General features: G+C 44.0%; 1 protein-coding gene across 1 annotated transcript; it reads left to right on the forward strand.

Moving 5' to 3' along the window:
- Positions 1-1067: 1067 nt before the first annotated feature.
- usp33 (ubiquitin specific peptidase 33) lies at positions 1068-19244 on the forward strand. Its single transcript, XM_062403786.1, has 24 exons — positions 1068-1217; positions 4352-4450; positions 4623-4676; positions 4810-4872; positions 7219-7368; positions 7682-7790; positions 9513-9582; positions 10849-10962; positions 11178-11256; positions 12343-12787; positions 12901-13041; positions 13153-13268; positions 13533-13705; positions 13822-13892; positions 13974-14007; positions 14121-14166; positions 14274-14454; positions 14633-14759; positions 14909-15078; positions 16105-16186; positions 16314-16422; positions 16985-17087; positions 17767-17835; positions 17987-19244. The coding sequence occupies exons 2-24, from the start codon at positions 4367-4369 to the stop codon at positions 18136-18138; spliced, it is 2742 nt and encodes a 913-aa protein (XP_062259770.1). The 5' UTR covers positions 1068-1217; positions 4352-4366; the 3' UTR covers positions 18139-19244.
- The last annotated feature ends 39 nt before the right edge of the window (positions 19245-19283 follow it).

Raw genomic sequence — 19283 nt, forward strand, 5'->3', positions numbered from 1 at the left:
CCCCCCTAATATTCTTTATTTATCAATTTACTTCATACAATGTGCACTAAAATAATTAAAACCAGAATATATCACATCATATCATATAAAATCGTATCATATAATATCGTATCTCATCATATCATATCAATAAAGTTCGACCCCAGACTGCACTATGTCCCTAACGTTAAAGGTCCAGTATGTAGAGTTAGTGACATCTAGTGGTGAAGTTTCATGTTGCAGCTGATAATCCCTCACCTCACCCTCCCCTTTCAAACATGAAAGACAACCTGTGGTGACCTTCAGTTGTCATAAAAACTGAAAAGGTGTTTAGTTTGTTCTGGGCTACTGTAAAAAACATGGTGGCCTCCGTAGAGAGGACCTGCTCCTGGTGTAGATATAAATTAATCCAATATAAAGTACTTAAATGAAAAGGACCATTCTAGGGCAAAGAAAACCACAACGTGATGAAACACACTAGTGGGATATACACTAGGATTACTTTATATTCAATTTGTGACAATAGATCCCTTTCACCTAAACCTAAACCTGACCCAGTGGACCGTCAGAGAGCTGCATCAACAAGTATATGTTCCTAATAAAATGCAAACTTGAACTTCAACGAAAAATGAACTTTCAGTGATGCAGTATATATTAGTTTATGTATTTTTTTGCACATTTACAGATTCTTCAATGAAAGAGGGCATCATAATTTCAGGCAGTTTGGATCAGTAAATTCACTGTCCCTTTTGAATAAATTAACCTTAAAATACATATATTTTTTAAAAATAAAAAGAGAGAAAAAGGTATTTATTCAAAGTATAAATACGCAAATTATGTTTAATAATATTCCAGACCAATGTAGGTTATTTATAATTAGTCCCATTGCTATAATACACACTTACTACGCATGTTTTGAAACGTAATTAATATCTCATAACCAGTTCAATATAACCGATCTCATTGTGACACCATGTACATACAATTATACATAATCATAAATAGATTTAGTGTGAAAATGAGATTCGATATTTGCAGCAGGTTTAAATGACATTTTATTTTTTGGTCTCCACTCCGGAAAGGGGCGGAGAGAGTTGTAACGTTAGCAACCACGCTGAGGGACGGTGATCGTGAAGGATTCTTCTCCAGAGAAATGTCTCCGACCTCAGCCTGAATCTGTCTCCTGTCCCCCGCCCCGAGCTCCATTAAAGCCGCCTCCGCCTGTCTCTGTCCTGCAGGTAAGACGCCCGGGTGGCGTGTGTGTTTCCCCCGCGAGCTGAGCGCTGCAGTGGCGGTGGGAGCGACGGCGATCGTCTGTAGTGCACTGTTAGCCTGTTAGCATCCAGCTAGCATGACCACTGACGAGATGGCTGTCGGTGATCGTCTGTTTTAACCACCCATCTGGTGGCGTCGTATGAAGCTGGACCCCCTCCACCACGATCCCCGTAGGGGGCTGTTAGCGGGGTTGTAGCCTGCGTGCGGGACAGAAAGACCCGGTACGTGACCGGGCATTAGCCTGCAAGCTAATGCTAGCAGGCTAAGGGGGAATGCTAGTCGGGACTGTGACGCTGTCAGCGCCTCGCCTGCTTTTGACAGCTCGGTGTGAGCACTGGAGGCCGGAGTCGCACATCTGGATCACGCTCCGGCTCCTCCACCTCTGCACACACCGGATACTTGTCTCCTAACCCGGGTGGGATATTTGTTTTACCCCACGAATACGTCCCATTGTTGTTTTAAGACCTTCAACTGACAGGTAACGTGACGTTGTTTTAAACATAACGGCTAATGGGCTCCTTGCTAATCAACGCACCGAGGGCACTGGGATTGATATTATATTGGTTTTACTGGGTTCATATATATGAGTGTTTCAGCTGCTTCACGTCACTGTGATCCGGTCTAATACTGCATCATACCGGGTTCATTACCACTGGCTGGTCCGCCCCACCCTGACCGGCTGTACCACCTCTGTGTGCAGATTCAAATCTGTGTTGTCGTTGTAATCACAATCGTGTGTGTTGTGGGGACAGACAGAGGATGAGGATAATGTGTGACGATGATGATGAAACACTGATTTGTCTTTGCGTATCCGCCGCTGGAGGCTCCACAGTGAAACCACCCGCTAATCACATTTCCCCGGTGCGTAGCCCTGGCTGGGATCGTGGTGATCGTTCGCCGAGGCTCAGTGAGTTTGTTGACCTTTTGAGCCTCCACCAGGGAAGCAGCCTGGTTAAACCTGTATTCGGATCTGACGTGAGACTCTGTGGGTTGGTTGACCTTGTGTAAGAACAGTCTGATGAGATGGTTTTCATTATGAGACTCGTAGATGGCGGTGATCAGATGAGGAAGCACGTGTGTTGAGTTGTGCAAGACCGGCCATGAACTTGACTGAGGATTGACGTCTTCCTGGGTGGGCCGTCGTGAGGCTGCTTCTCTATCTTTACAAGGTTATTCTCCTGATTAATTGTTGATGACAGAGCAGTAAACGTTTTAAATGACCATCAAAACAACCTGAAGCACAAGGTTATGTAATTAAACTTCTTGTTTAACTCCACCAACATCTCACATCTCAAAGGATTCAAATTACAAAATGCAAGACTGTAAAGCGGCCTCTTCAGATGTAGTTGCTAGTTACTTTTCCTTTGATTGATTGGCAAACTATATATTGCAGTTCTATTCAGTGCTTTGTGTCTGCATTGGGTTTAAGTCTGGACCCCTGAATTAAATCAAAATCATCACAAACTATCACATTATCAACCAAAAACATACAAACATGTGATTCAGCTGTCCGACATGTTGGCTTTCATGCGGGCCCTGTGGTCTAAAGTGGGTTGGCATGTTGTGACTCTCAGTGAAAGTGGTATTTACGACGTTGGCGTGGTTTAAATGTGCTGAATCACAGTAGAGAGCTGTGAGCCGCTGTCATCGTGACACTGACACCTGAACACCTGGTTGAGCGCCTGAATGTCAGTGAGCAACCTCCAGCCACAACCACACATGGTGTCTCCACTACGGGCGAAGCGGCTGCACGGTCAATGATTTGGTTCTTTTTGGGCAACAGGCGCATTGTTATTACAAGTTTTAGATCTGCAGAGAACTCAGCCGGGGGAAAGGCAATAGAGGGTTATTACACTTTTAGGACAGTATCAATATAAAGTGAATTATTAACTGATTAAATCACCACGTCCTCTGTCACTCTGCACGTAAATCCCCAGCTCCCCTGAGGGCGAGCTGAGTGTGAGCCTGCTTCCTCGAGTGGACGAGCTGGGACCGCAGACTTCTCGAGAAGCCTGATTCTAGAAAGCACCAGTGGTTGAGTCTAATACTAATGCACAGGGCGTCCATTCTTCCTCTTTCCATGGAAAACAGAATTGCAACAGGGGATGAGGTTTTTCTCAAGGAAGTGTTAGGGGAATTTGGCTATTTATATAAAATCAGCATGCTACAGATATGGCCATTATAGCTGTAATATGTCATGCATTATCATAATCTGTTACAGTGGGTTATGGTAGATGTATGAATTTATCGTCCCAAAGACAACCAGCTACAGCTACAAAAATATCTGTCTTTAGTTTTCTGTAGATAATCTTTATTTCTAAGGTAAATCAGCTAAAGACTAAAGAGCTGCTTGGCACATTATTATCCAGATTTTGTGTTTAATTCTTAACATTCCTCCCCTCATCATCTCGACTGACTGTAGCAGCAGCAGAGGATGAACACAGTGTTGTTTGCTGGCTGCCTTGGACTCTGCAGCATTTTCTGCTCTGCTGGATTAAATGTCCTCACTTGACCACCAGCAACGGAAATGGAGAGTGACTATAAAAAACAAAAAAATCTGCATTACAGGTCATTGTTTAATTTAATTTAACATTTCTTGCCGTCAAATGGAAAACATTCTTTGTCATAAGAAGATGCATGTTTCTAGATTCGCCATTTTCTCTTTGTCATTAAGCTTGTTCTAATTAATCGGCCTTTGTTTGCAGAATGTCTGTTCCCCATTCAATTAGTTGTGTTGGCTTGATTTCCCGGCCATGTCAGCACTAAAAACCTTAATGACCTAACTACTCATAGGACGCCCCTGCCCCGAGTTGTTAACAGCTGTGGTGTGATGTGCTGCTTGGCGTGTCGGGCGCAGACAATAAGAGGAATTTGTTAGTGGTGCCGGTATGGAAAAACATGTTGTGTGGCGGTGACTCGAGTTACAAGCGGCTGTTCTTCTTGTCCTCTGCGCTGTTCCTTGGATGTGAGGCGTCTCCTATCGCTGTATCAAGTGTCTAATGTGGGGACTGATAAACTTTCTCATAACAGGAAGTCACCTGACCCAAAATGTTACCTCTTAAAACATTTTGTCTCTCCCTGTGTCTTTCTGTCTCAGACCTGTGAGTGAGCCATGCCACTGGTGTCCAACTGTGACTGCCCCCACCTGGACTGTGTGGGGGAAATCACAAAGGAGGAACTAATTCAGAAATCCCATGTGAGTGACCCTCTCTTTTTAATAATCGCTTATTTTATATCTCTTTGCCAAGTCTGAATTTGACACAGATATGCTTTGGTTTCCTGTGTGCTTCTGAAATCTGGGGCTCTCTCGTTGATTTCAATTTCAAGTAACGTGATTCTTACCTGAGTGTTGTCTTTGTCTTTTCCAGGGCCAGTGTCAAGACTGTAAAGTTGGAGGACCAAATTTGTGGGCATGTTTGGAGGTAAGCTAAAGTTAAGATAAAGATAAAGATAAAGGTAAGACAGTTTGAAATAAAACTCACTAACACTTTGTTTCCCACAGGAATTGTAATTTTTAATACCTCGGTTTCTCCATCCTTTGTTTTTTCCCTCCAGAATGGCTGTGCGTATGTAGGATGTGGAGAATCTCACACTGACCACAGTACTGTCCACTCGCAGGTAGGAGATTGGAGAACTTACTCATTGCCTTTCAGCAGGAAAAATGATATTTCATTTATAGAAAAGAGAGAAGAAGGGATGGGTCTGAAAGGGAGGAGATCATGATTGTGATACTGAATAATAAAAAAAAAGGGTGTAACCCAAAGAGGAGAGGAGGTGAAAGGAGAGGAGCAGATGAGGCACAGATGTGAGTCCAGGACAGGAAAACCACCTCATAGTCCCCAGGGCCCTGACTTGAAATAAAAACAGCCTCCAGCAACGCTTTATTTTGAAAGTTTTCTCTCCATGATCAAAAAGCCTGCACGTGCATCTTTTAGCTTTTTAAGGACATGCGTTGTTAAAAACCATCAAGTCCACTCTGTCTGCCTACCCCTCCGCATTCAGTGACGTTTCAGCAGTGGATCCTCCATTATTAATTGCCATTCCTCTGGGAAGTGGGGGAGATACACTGGTTTGTTACAGTTCCATGGTTACAGGATCTGCCCCTACTGACTTCTCTAAAGCTGTACTCAGCCTCCAGCTTCTCCTGCAGCCAAGTCGGGTTTGGACGAAGTGAATGAGACAAAAAGCAAACATGTAATTTGCTCTTCTTATTAGCATCTGCACAAACGCTCAAAGCGTTGTCGGTAAAGAGCCGGTTTGAGTGCAAACCTTCTCCGAAGCGTAGCTCTTAACCCAGATATCGGATACAGTACATGCTGGTAAAGACATTTAATCTTAGCAGGCTCATTTTAAAAGGATATAACAGCGAACATGATATCTGGTGCCTTCTCTGGGATACCTGCCTGTGCAGCCTGACAACTGCCTTTGTGTTTTTCCAATGGCAGCCATCTTTAAATTTTGTAAGAATAAAGGCCACGCTTAATTAGTGCCCTGGAGGCCCTGAGGGGATGGAAACATTTAATCCTTTGACTGTGCAGTGAGAACGACTCGGGTCGGATCGGAGCAGGTGTACTAATACGTGGGAATTAGGGCCACTGCTATTCAAACTATGAACTTAAGTATTATGAGTAAATAAGGGGTTATACGTTAAAACTGGGTCAGCTATAGTTAGAAGAAGCTCCACTTCTATGCTGAGAAACTGGGTCATATAGTTAATATTTTTGCATAGATAGTGTATCAAGTATCATTATGTACTGAAACCAACTTCTAAAGCAAATTCAAGTAACTGTAAACTTTGCAATTCATTCTTTGCGGTTACCACAGACAAGTGGTTCTCAGGCTTCTTGTTTTTCCTTTAAAATATCACATATGTTGACCGTTTATTTAGCAGTTTTAAAAACATTTGAATAATAAGGATAGTGCACATCTGTGTTTTTATTTGAGTTTGGTCAGTAAGGACCAGAGGGGAGCATTAATGGTTTGTTTTGCATGAATTGTTTAAGGGGAGATCTTCACCAATTCATCAAACCAGACTTGAAATGAATTGCCATGAAGTATCATAGGCCACACACTCTTCATTGTAATAGAACACACCGGGCTGGTCAATCATCCTCTAAGACCGATAAATCCAGCTGGTTATTAATTCCAGTACCTGCTGTACTTCCCTTCATAAATGATTGAAACTGGGGAAGTTTCATGGTCTGGTGTGTTCCCTCAGCCCACCCGGCTCTGCTGTGCCCCTCTGTGTGAAGGCTTACGCAGCCTTGATGAATAATGTAGAGTCTGCTGGTCGGCAGCTGCTCACGTTCAGGTTCCTGTCGACCTGCCAGGCTGCTGGTGTTTGTCACAGCAGCACCGGGTCAGCAGAACTCGGCCATTTCCCCACAGCAGCAGAGATCTGCACTAGTCTGTCAACAGAAAATTATTTAATTGATTTTCTTGCACAAATACAGAAAAATGGCCTCGGTCCAATATCTGTAGATTTGTCATTAAAATACCGCACCACTTATTAACAGCTTTTGTTAGCAGGTCAGGTTTATATGTGCTACTGTTTTCTCTTCTGATTTAAATATAATTTTCAGATTTGTGGTCCTTTTCTACACGGGTCTTTTCTGTACGTTGTGTATTTATTCTGTCAATCACACCAAGTATTTGGTCTGAAAACTTGCATTATGTTTCAGAGTTAGCATTTTGTTCAGCCTGTTTGCTGTGGCCCGATTTGACCTTAGAGCAGTCACACCTGCTGTGTATCTGTTATATAAGAGCCAAAGCAACAGGTACTAATGAGATACTGATTGGAAGATTGTGTTTCAGATTCCAAAGCCTCTTGTTGATAACGAAGAGCCCACGTGCTTTTTCAACTGCTCTGTGATAAATATTAACAGTGTTTTGTGTTTCGCTTTGTTTACACTGTCTGATACTTCTTTTCACAATTTTTTTCTCTTTTGATAACTTTGTGTGCAGGAGACGCGGCACAACCTGACGGTGAACCTGACCACGCTGCGGGTGTGGTGCTACGCCTGCGGCAAGGAGGTTTTCCTGGAGCGTAAACTCGGCCCGCACTCGCCCCGTGCCAACAGCAAACCCCTCCCCCCTCTACAGAGTGCAGGCCAGGTGAGAGCAGGCTCCCATCTATTTATTACACAAAAGATTATCTTATACATACAGCTTAAATTGAAAATATATTTACTTACTTAGTCATAAGCTGGTTTGAAGATAAACAACAAAAAGAACCATGATGGTTTTCTGTTTTCCAGTCTGTGATGTTTGAATAGAAAGGTTTATGTTGCATGCTTACTGTACCATCACTCAGTTACATAACCATGTCCTCGACTGTCATACTGACTCCCAGTCAAGTTGTCCTGTTATTCATTTACTGGACAATACATTTTTATGATGAGGCTCTCGTGTGTTGTTGTTCCTCCAGGATGGCAGCAGGGCCCCTGGGAGCCCGACCTCTCTGAGGGTGCCCCCTAATGGAGGCTGTGAGGACCTGGACATGGAGACTGAGGAAGAGGAGGATCCGCGTGCCAGAGGTCAGTTTACACAGAGGAAGTTATGAGTCTCATAATAACACGAAGGACACAAGCTAAAATGCTTCTAATATATCAAGAATAAGATCATTATAACATCAAAAATCTAACAACTAGATCAATGTCTATATTATCCACTCACATGCTGCATTTAGCTGTCATAACAATACCACAAACACAATATCAGCTATCTCCACAAATATCAGCTATAATTATACATTCATTTGAACATAAAGGTTTTATTACTGTAAATAAAGCAGGTACATTTGTTAAATGTCCATATGTAGAGTTTCAGTGCTGCAGGAGTAGATATTTTTCTTTCCAATATTATCATAATAAAATCTTATACTGCTGAAGTAAGTGAGCCGAGTAAAATGTTATCTCTAGGCGTGTCACAGAATTCAAAAAACCCTCAGACACAGGAGCCGGTAATCAGCTGCTGCTCTATTCCAAAGAGAAGCTTGTGGTTGGATTTAATAAGATCAGTAAATGGTTGCATCGAGGTGAGTGTGTTTAAAAGACGCTGACACACCAGGCAGACTTCAAAGTAGGAACTGACGCCTCGAGTCTTGTGTTAAAAGTTGTTCTTGAACGCACCGCAGGGACCCCCCCCGTCAACATCGGGAAACATCACCTGGAACACAGAGAGCTGCCGGTGACGGCTGAGTAGACCCAAACCACGAAAATGTAAAGAGCATGTCAGAGCGCCACACGTGACTCCAGTCTGCGTCTGTGCAGCTCACACCTCAGTGCTGAGAGCTTCTGTCCCACCGGAGCAACCGATGCAAATAATGTTCTCAAACCCAGCGAGACACACACCGGCTTCACCGACTGACATATGTTTTGTTGAACCTCACGCGGTGCAGCTCACCGTTTGGCAGCCGTCGGCGCTTTTGGTTATTTCTGTCACGAGGATCATATGATTAGGCGGCGGATTAATTTGTCTCTGTGAGAGTAACGTCTGGTCATGTGAAATCAGAGTTTTCTAACTGTCAAAGCCAAGGTGCTGCGGGAGGTGAGAGGGACGCTCGCCTCGCTCCTACTGGGATTCGTCTGATTTGATCCATGGTGGTCAACGACTGGAGCTGCAGCAGCGGCTGTGACACATGCCTCACGGAGGGCAATTAAGGACTTTTCAGTCTGACTGCTGCTTCCCACAGAGTCATAGTTCAGCAAATTTGAGCTTCTACAGCAGAAGTGATCTCCGTATTTTTAGATCCGGTCTGACCTTCAGCTTCCGAGCAGACGATTATCCCCCAGTGTCTCGCACGAAATAAATCCTCTTAGAAAAAGAAAGAGTTGCCCCTTCTCACTGCAGAACTTGCCTGAGAATCATCACATTTTAAAGTTTTCTACAGTAACAAGGGTACTTGTCTGGACACTCATGGGTAGATTACAAACAGCACCTTCTAATATTTAACATAACTAACTTTACATTACATTACATTAATATTAACAGCTGTGTTTTGTCTGACAACCTGTGTTTGAGATGATGCATCACTTTTCTCCGCTTTACTCGGGGAAAACAACTTTTAAATCCATCCGTCACAGTTGATTTAAAAATCCACCAGGCGGCCACTCTCTCTGCTCTCATTGTTAAATATTAATATAGAAAATGGGAAGGGGTTGTCTAACTAATGTGAGCGGCTCCTGGCTCCATCACACTCGCACGGGCTTGATGAGTGGCTTGTTTTAATTTCCTCTGTGTGTTTCTGTGTCCCTCAGGCCTGACGGGGCTGAAGAACATCGGCAACACCTGTTACATGAACGCTGCCCTCCAGGCGCTGTCCAACTGGTGAGACCTGGCCCTCTGTCCCTCTGTCCCTCTGTCCCTCTGTCCCTCTGTCCCTCTGTCAACACATCGTCTCAACGTCCCCGTTCTCTGACTCTGCTCTTCCGACGCGCTTCTCCTCAGTAGCCACTTGCTTCTTCTTTTTTTTAATTTGAATTCCCTGGCCGCCTGCTTCTGGTCGACTGTGAGAAACGACCGTGGCTGCGCTCATTTGGGAGAGTGACGGCTCAGTGAGAATTGCTGCAGTGCACCATTTGAGATGGCAGAAATGGCCTTTTGTAGATCCCTGTAGGGTCTTCTGTTACAAATGATCTGCAACTCTTTCCCCATCTGCTCTGCCCCCTCTCCTCCTCGCCTCCTCTTTCCTTCTTCCTGTCTCACCTCCTCTTTTTGTGCCTCCCTTTCTCCCCCAGTCACCCTTGTTTCCTTTTGCTGTTTACTGAATTGCAGATATCTGATTCAGTCGGCGTGGACACTTAAACTGTGACTCTGCAGCCGCGTACAAAACTGTGTAATTGCTCACTTCTTGTCTCGTACCTTTTTTCTACTCAGAAGCTGCATCTTTTTTTTATTTTGTATTAAACTGATGATGCCTCGTCTGGATTGAAGCCTAATGGAGAAAGATGTGGGTCAAAATTTGCAATCTAAATCACATTCCAGAAATAGGAGAAAGTGAGTCACGCAGCTGCAGAAGGAGGGACCTCTTCTGAGTCTGCACTTTCATGTCTTTTCTGTTTGAACGCTGCTTCTTGAACTCTCTGTCGGGTCATTAATACGTTTGAAGGACATTTCTCTCGCCAAGGGAAGGGAACACTCTGCCTTGTTCCTCCTGTAGTTTGTCTCCTTTTCTGGCAAATTCCGCTCTGCATCCATCAAACAGAATCTCATCAGCTGTTTCTCTTTATCAGCGATTCCCAGTGTCCTGGAAGTTTTCCCACTCTGCAAGAGAAATACAACAAAGGAAAAATACAGCACTAAGTAGAAATGATGAGCTGGATGTGGATTTCCATTTCGGTATTTTCCTGCTTAGTGAAATATGAGAGAAAAAAACGATTAAACTTCAAATGATTAGCATTTGTACTGGAATAAAACCGTCTCATACTTCACCAATTTATATTTTGTTCTCTTCTTAGATTATATTTAGTTTTTTAGGATAAACGACCTCATTATAAGCTTTTCATAACAATGAATAACTCCTCAGTCAAACATTATAATAGTAAAAGCCTGTTTAGTCCCCACGTGTGATAAACGCTTCTCTCTCCACTGCAGCCCGCCGCTGACGCAGTTCTTTCTCGAATGTGGTGGCATGGTGAGGACGGACAAGAAGCCTGCACTCTGCAAAAGTTACCAGAAGCTAGTTTCAGACCTGTGGCACAAGAACCGGTAGGTGGTTTGTTTAATGCTTCACATTTTTAGTTGTTGTTAGAGTTAAAAGTACATAAAGGTTTTCCCACAAGCCACAGCTTACTTCAGAATTAATTAATAACATTGGATACAGTGTATAGAACATATAACGTATCTACATGATGTTTAACTTTATTATGATATTGTTTATGGAAGTACTTCTATTAACCAGGCTGTGTTTTGTCCCATTACAGACCCTCCTACGTCGTCCCAACCAACTTGTTCCAGGGGATCAAAGCCATAAATCCCATGTTCAGGGGATATTCTCAGCAGGTGAGTCATCACAGATGGTAAAATATACATGCAACACAAGCATGCATATTCATTATGCACAGTAAATAAAACATGCACACGTTGGCGGTTGAAAAAATCTGGTTGAAGTTAGTAAATGTGAATGTAATACTGAAATATTGAGTACGGAAACTGGTCGGTTTGTTGGTTGTTGTCTTATCTGTCATGATGTTTGTTTACAGCATGAAACACAAAATCCTGCTCGTCACTGAACTCTTTCCTCGAGTTTGACTTTGTGCTCAGCTGCGTTTATAATGGGTCTGATGTCCAGACTCTAGAGTTGTCCCAGATCACATAGTCGCTCCTTTTTTCTCTTCCACTCCATAACCCTCGATGCTCATTCCTTTACAGAAATTACATTCACTCCATCTCTAGCCACTCAGCCAGATAAACTTGAATCCTTTGCCCCTCGATTCCTCAGAGCTGCAGACTTTTCATTCACACACAAATTCTCAATTTAAATGTAAACTGCTTGATTTGATTCCAGACTCCTGCGTTGTGCATATAAAGGATTTTTTAAGATGTTTAGTTTTTTTTGCTACAGGACATCTTCTCTTTGTCCAGTGTCTGTAAATAAGGGATTCATACGCCTGACTGGGGAAACGATAAAAGAGCCTGTTTCCTCCCGGCTTGCCAGTGTTTATTCAGAGGAGTTAGCTGAGGAATATTCATTTGTCACGCCACGTTGGGCTTCACAGCCTTGGAATTAGCATTACTATGAATGAAGTTAACATTCCAGGTCCTGGGAGAGGGGAGTTCATTTGGTTTGAGCAGGAGATCGGATGTCTGAGGTTCATTAAGTTTGATAACACGTTCACGAGCATTCGTTTTCAACTTTCTGAGGCAGAATTGGGATAAACAAGGAGAAGTGAATCTTACTTGTAATCAGAAAGCAATAGCTGTTTGTCAAACTTGATTATACACAGGAAGAATTTGTGCTGTTTATGTACTTTATGGTTCTATAGAGGAGGAAATGAGGAAAACTAGTTCAGACATTTTTAACTCTTTGGAAGTAATGTGCTGTCCCAACTCACATTTTGATGAAACAAAACTTTTTCCGATCTCCAGGACTCCCAGGAGTTTCTGCGCTGCTTGATGGATCAACTCCACGAGGAGCTGAAGGAGGTTCTGCCCGAGCCTTACGATCACTCCAACGGCATCACAGTGGACGACAGCCGGGAGGAGGACCGCCACAGCCAGTCAGACAACGACTTCCAGTCATGCGAGTCCTGCGGCAGCAGCGACCGCGCTGACAACGAGATGCATGGCGGGAATGTGCACGTGGAAGAGACCAACGAGGCTGAGATGCTGATTCCGGAGCAAGATGAGATACAGGCCAACAGGGAGTGGCAGAAGGAGAAGAACATGATTAATGATCTGTATCGCGTCGGAGTTCATGGTGTCATGGGTGGAAGCTCCGGAGGGGACATGGACAAAGACGTGGACACGACCGCAGAGAACCCCCCTATTATCAGCAGCCAGGGAGCCATCAAGGTTCAGGGCAGAACATCAGGTAATTATAATGACGAGGCGCGCTCCCCTGCACTCGCTGTCATATCACATTTTTCCTTCATTTTGCTCTTGCTACTGGACAGATAAGGGGATTGAAACTCTGCTTCCCTCTAGATTCCTTCCCAGACATCCAGATATCCAACTCCACAAGACCTCAGAGTCCGGTCCCAATGGAGGGACACATTCCCAAACTCTCCTGCAGCCCACCCAAAGCCTCCTCTGGCTGGCCCAGCATCAACCCTGCACATAAGAAAGGTATTTGTGGATTATCAGATGAAGTCCTATCTATACTGAAAGCTTTAACTCGATTCGAAACCCCGCAAAGATTCCTTCTCACATCTTCTCCCTCTGTCTGACTTCCCACAGCAGTGACCACATTCTCTCCACCAAAGAACAAGCGGCAGAAGAAATACCGCAGTGTCATCTCCGACGTGTTCGATGGGACCATTGTCAGCTCGGTTCAGTGCCTCACCTGCGATCGGGTCAGTTCTCTTTACACACAACAGGAGTGTTTAGAGGAACAGCAGTAAAGGAGACATTCAGGGTCATTAAGTCTCTCTTGTTGCCTGGTTCTCATGTTCCTTTGCACTGCTGTTGTATTTGTTGGTCCCCTTTTGTTTCACATGTTGTGATATTTATGCCGTACCGAACATGATAATCCACTGCAAATCCCCTTCAATCATATAAAGACCCATTTCAAATGTGGTTATTTTCTAATAGCTGTGCATGTGTTGTGTGTGTGGCAGGTGTCTGTGACCCTGGAGAACTTCCAGGATATCTCGTTGCCCATCCCGGGGAAGGAAGACCTGGCCAAGCTCCACTCCTCCACCCACCAGACCTCCATGGTAAAAGCAGGCTCCTGTGGGGAAGCTTATGCACCACAGGGCTGGGTCTCTTTCGTCATGGAATACATCAAAAGGTGTGTGTGTGTGTGTGTGTGTGTGTGATATCAAGGCTATATTTATTTATGTATTCACACCAGGCACTTGTAGCCCTTTGCGCTCTTAGTCAAAATGTGCTCTTGTTTGTGTTCAGTTGGTTCTGGGGTCCAGTGGTTACGCTACAGGATTGTCTTGCAGCTTTCTTCGCCAGAGATGAACTAAAGGGTAAGAGAGTGGGTGTAAATCTGTTCTGCCAACACAAACACTGAGACTGAAGCCTTGATAACGCTGTTTGTTATTTTCCAGGAGACAACATGTACAGCTGTGAAAAATGCAAGAAGTGAGTAAAGCATTTTCGGTGCTTTAAATACTAAACTTGACGACTGATTCAACCTGAATAAAAGAGGAAAATAAATGTAATGATTACCCATTTTCTTTCTTTCTTTCTCTAAGATTACGAAACGGAGTCAAATTTTGTAAAATGCAAAGTTTGCCAGAGGTAAACAAACAACTCTAAGACTTTGTATCATTAGAAACACAAAATATGAATCCTCCATGTTTTCACACACTGGATTTCTAAACTACAATGTGTTCCTTTTGCTCCAGATCTTGTGTATCCACTTGAAACGCTTCAGACACGAACTGATGTTCTCTACCAAGATCGGCACCCACGTCTCCTTCCCGCTCGAGGGCCTGGATCTGCAGCCTTTCCTGGCCAAGGACAGCTCCGCCCAGACCACCAACTATGACCTGCTGTCAGTCATCTGTCACCACGGCACTGCCAGCAGTGAGTGGGCTCAGTCACTCCCCTTTCTGCACCAGACTGGTGCATCTGCCATCAGTTGGCACATAGGAGTGTCCTGCATTCATTAGCGTTCAGAGAAGAATTTCACATGTACTTGTTAGGTTTGTGAATGCTGCTCTAACGACATCCCCCCCCCCCCCCTTCCCCTGTCTAATCCCAGGTGGCCACTACATAGCCTACTGCAGGAACGATGCGAACAATCTGTGGTATGAATTTGACGACCAGAGTGTGACCGAGGTGTCAGAGTCCTGTGTCCAGAACGCTGAAGCCTATGTGCTCTTCTATAAGTAAGTTCACACACTCGACCCGAGCAGCTACACCGGCCCCGACCCAGTACTCCCAGTAGCACCGCGCTGCTCTGATATTCATAACTTGCATCTTGCCTTTGATTACTCCGCTGTGACAGTGATTCATCTGTGCTCTGTTCCCGTCACAGAAAGAGCAGCGAGGACGCACTGAAAGAACGTAGGAGGGTGTCGGGTTTGTTCAGCATGATGGAGCCCAGCCTTCTGCAGTTCTACATCTCCCGCCAGTGGCTCAACAAGTTCAAGACCTTCGCTGAGCCGGGGCCTATTTCCAATGACGACTTCCTGTGTTCGCATGGAGGTATGCATGACACATTTCTATTTCTTACTGACGACGCCCAGAGGTCCAAACGCATCCCTGTCCGCGCCTTGTGTCTAAACAGTTTGGGGGAAAGATTTTGCTGGGACCCGTCTTATCACAGCCGGGTTTCATCCTGGTCAGGGATTTCTTTCACTTTGACAAAGACTGTAGAATATTCCCCTGACAACGTAGCAGGCTTCAAAAGGGGTTTTTACTCCTCTTTGTGCAGATGATCCGTCTTCCTCCTTTGAGAAGGGAAGAGGGAAAGATTCTTTAAGGGTCTGTGCCATTCAGGCTCTGTTCCTTTTTCTGTCCTCCATTCATGCCAGAAATGATAGAGTTGAAATTGAAGTAGGAAAATGGGAATTATAATAAAACCTGTTGGGCTGCAGTGGCAGTGGAGAATGTGCTTATAGTGAAAAAAAGAACACGCAGGTTTATTATCCTCTTTGCAGCCACGAGCACATCACACCCGGCTGGTTAGATTATATCAGTGCAGTGAAACCATGATCTTGCAAGTGTCCGGACTGTTGTTTCATTTTCCGTCCGATTCCAAAGTATTTCAGCTTATTTCCACTTTCCAAACCGAGGCTGTTATTAGAAACATATATTTTGCTCCATAAGGCCTTGATCAGCGTCTGGCAGCGTTTCTCCAGGAGAGATTTGTTCTAATTGAGAGTGTTTTCAGAATGTCTCTATTATGAATGACTGCTACTAATGATTATAATTATAGTTTTTTCTGGAGCATTTAAGCATCAGGTTTGTAACTTTATCTTTTCAGTTCCTCTGTGTTGAAGCAAAATGCCACTATTGCCTTTTTTTTCCTCCCATGATTTCAGGATTTAAGGGTTTGAAAATAGGAAAATACTCAAAGATGTATTTAAAAAAATAAAAATAGTTCAGCTTCTTGGCCTATTTATAATACAAGGGACAATGTTCCGGAAAGGGATCCATAACGAATGGGTTCCCTGTGACGTCTCTACACACAATCAATGCCCTTTTAAAAATGTTCCCCTGTTCCATCAGGCGTTCCACCCAACAAAGCAACGTTCATTGATGATCTGGTGATAATGCTGCCGCAGAACGTGTGGGATCACCTCTACAGCAGGTACATAGAGGCATTAAACATTCTCAGACCTCACATCATTCCCAGTGTCCTCGTATGTGTACGTACCATCGTGTCCTTTGTGGTGATAATTCAATATGTGTCAGCTAATGTGGACTCATCTCCGCAGGTACGGGGGAGGACCTGCTGTCAACCACCTGTACGTTTGCCACACGTGCCAGGTTGAGATAGAAAAGTCGGAGAAAAGGCGCAAGTCGGAGCTGGACATGTTCGTCCGGGTAGGACTTTTAAAACCCAAAACGTTTCTCAGCAAGAATCAGGAGCAGCAACAGAAGCTTTTAGCCAAATGCAGTTAAAACTGAGTGTCAGTGATAATCAGTCATGTGTCAATGAGCCTGTGTGCAGCCGTCACTCATTGGCTATGTGCTGTATAGGATGTGTTATCCAGTCTAATGTAACCGGTTGATAGGCTGCATGTGTTGCTGCTTGTCACCCGGCAGGAGAGGAGAGGTGTGAGTCTGATCCTTATCATTAATGCATTGAGACAGACGCACGCTATTAGCTTCAGTGAGCAGTGAGCGAGAAGAGAAGGGACTGTGTCAATTCCAGGAAAGATGAATTTGGTGCTGTGTGGTGTTTACACTGTCCTTGATTGGAATAACAAGCAGAGAGAATTGATTAGGTTTTCCATCTCCTCTCCTGTAAATCCTTTAAACCTCACTTATTTTCTTTTTTGCTCCCATCCCCCCCTGTTTCTCCTCCCCATCCCTTTTCATCCTCTCTACTCCCTCTTGTCTCTGCTGCTCACTCCTCCCCCATTTCCTCTCTCCCTCTCTGAAGTTGAACAAGGCGTTCCAGGAGGAGGAGTCTCCAGTGGTCATATACTGCATCAGCATGCAGTGGTTCCGCGAGTGGGAGGGCTTTGTCAAAGGAAAAGACAATGGTGATTGGACAGAAGTCTTTCCTTTCCAGCCCTGATCTGGTTTAAATGTCCTCTGTAAAAAAAACTAATTCTAACCCACTTTGACAGTTGTCTTTAAAAATGGAGGCCCTGTGATTGGTTGTGATGAAAACGGCTGCTGTGATTTTGTCCAATGTACATTTATCTCATCGAACAAACGACACATGTCACATCTATACATTTTCCGAGGAGAGTACGGCAAATTAACTGTCTCACATGGGACATCCTCTCATCCAACAACAGCTCACGATCAAAGGAAACCGAGAAGTCCCGTTTCTTCTCTCGACTCATCTTCAAAGCGTTCGCCTCAGTCCCCCCGAGTCCAGATTCCCTCCTGCTGCAGCAGAAGGAAGCTTCCAGTTTTTACTTCATTTTTATTCCACTTGCTCTCGTTTTTTTCCCCCTTTCCTCGCTTTGTAATGTCATATCTATTTATAACAGCTTCCATCTGGCACGTCTGCAAACGTCTGTGCTCCTCTGACTTCTGCTCCTCCAATATTTGTTTGCTTTCCGTAGCAAGCGGGGGACAGGAAGTGCTTTTAACTTCATCGCTCTTTAAAACGATTTGAACACAATATATAATATGAAATAAAGTGAAATAGGCATGTGTGTTACTGCTGTGAAAATTATGACGACTAATTGTCTTCTCTTCATCTTTAAGATCCGCCGGGACCCATCGATAATTCCAAGATAACAGTGAACAAGAACGGCCATTTAACACTCAAACAAGGTACTATTATTATTATTATTATTATTATGGGTCTTATTGAAATATGTTATTTTGCATCTTCATTCAGGAATTGATAGAATTGGTTGTTGTGCTTTGAACCTCGGTGGATATCTGTGGTGTCTAAGCTTTTGTTCCCCCCCCGACCCTACAGGAGCGGACTCGGGGCAGATCTCTGAAGAGACGTGGAACTTCCTCCACTCCATCTACGGGGGGGGTCCGCTGGTGACGGTGCGGCCAAACGTACCGCACCACGAAGCCGAGTCGTCGGAGGAGAAGATCGAGGTGGAGACTCGCTCTGTTTAAAAAAAGAAAAAAGCACTTAGGAGCAAACAGTGGAAAAACATTTACGAAAATTAAAGCCTTTTCATTTTGCACTTGACTTTTATTTTCAAAAGCATTGAAGCAAAGGACCTTACCGGCCACGGGAAAGCCTCTGACACCCGACATGGAAGGAAAATTACATGTCAAAACAGAAAGAAAAAGGTTTGTCATTTTGTATAAATATGTATAAGAGCTGTTTGATTTCTGTTAGCACTGTAGTATTCATGTTGCAGGTTGTTTTCAGAACCAAGCATTTTAAAGTATGTGCAGCTAAAGATTCCAGTGAACGCCAGATGTCCTTTTCTCTTCTTGACCAAATGAGCACATATTGTTTGTCCAAGTGTCTCGATGAATCACTATATATTGTTGCTGTACATATATCACACATGTTTCCTGTTGTACAAGAGAATGTTGTTGAGTGAATGGCGAGCGGAGCAAAAAAATGTGACAATTACCGTGAAGAAAAACCATGAGGATATGAAGGGACTAAATACTGACTAGTCTCAGGTATGAATTTTGTGTTTTTGCACTGTTCTGTATGCGTAACAAATTGGCATGATCACACAAATGTCTGGTTTGTATTTGAATGTACCAGTACTGATGGTGTGTTGGTCAGGATTCAGCACTTGGTTATTTATCGGAGAAGGGAGTGATTTATTACGACGGCGATAGATTCATTTTTTCTTTTCTTTGTTCTTTTTGTAGAAAAACAAGCGGCAGGCGTTGTGCGTCTGTTTAGAATGCATGCTTTATACACTCGATCCCAGTTTAACATCACATGTAACTGCATGTACATGCAAATGGCTGCTCGTGAACCGTGCACGGTACCCCCCCACCTGGCTCTATCTTCACTGAATCAGCCAGAGAAATCACATAATCATCACCACAGGCCACCATCAGCTCCATCAGCAGCAGCAATCTGATTAGTTAAAGGCATTATGTGTGTATGGGCATGGCTGTTGCTTCATGTGTCGGCTGATGGGGTGTAAACAGAAAGCTGTACTGTAAAGTTTGTGCATATAATGGACGTCACTTGAGTAAGAGCCACCCTGATTTTTGCTGACACTATTAAAAACTTAATGAAAACACCCTGTGGTCAAATGAATTGTGTCTCCCCCTCCTCCCTC

This window comes from Platichthys flesus, chromosome 14 (genome assembly GCF_949316205.1).
Source record: "Platichthys flesus chromosome 14, fPlaFle2.1, whole genome shotgun sequence".
In the NCBI taxonomy this organism is placed as follows: Eukaryota; Metazoa; Chordata; class Actinopteri; order Pleuronectiformes; family Pleuronectidae; genus Platichthys; species Platichthys flesus.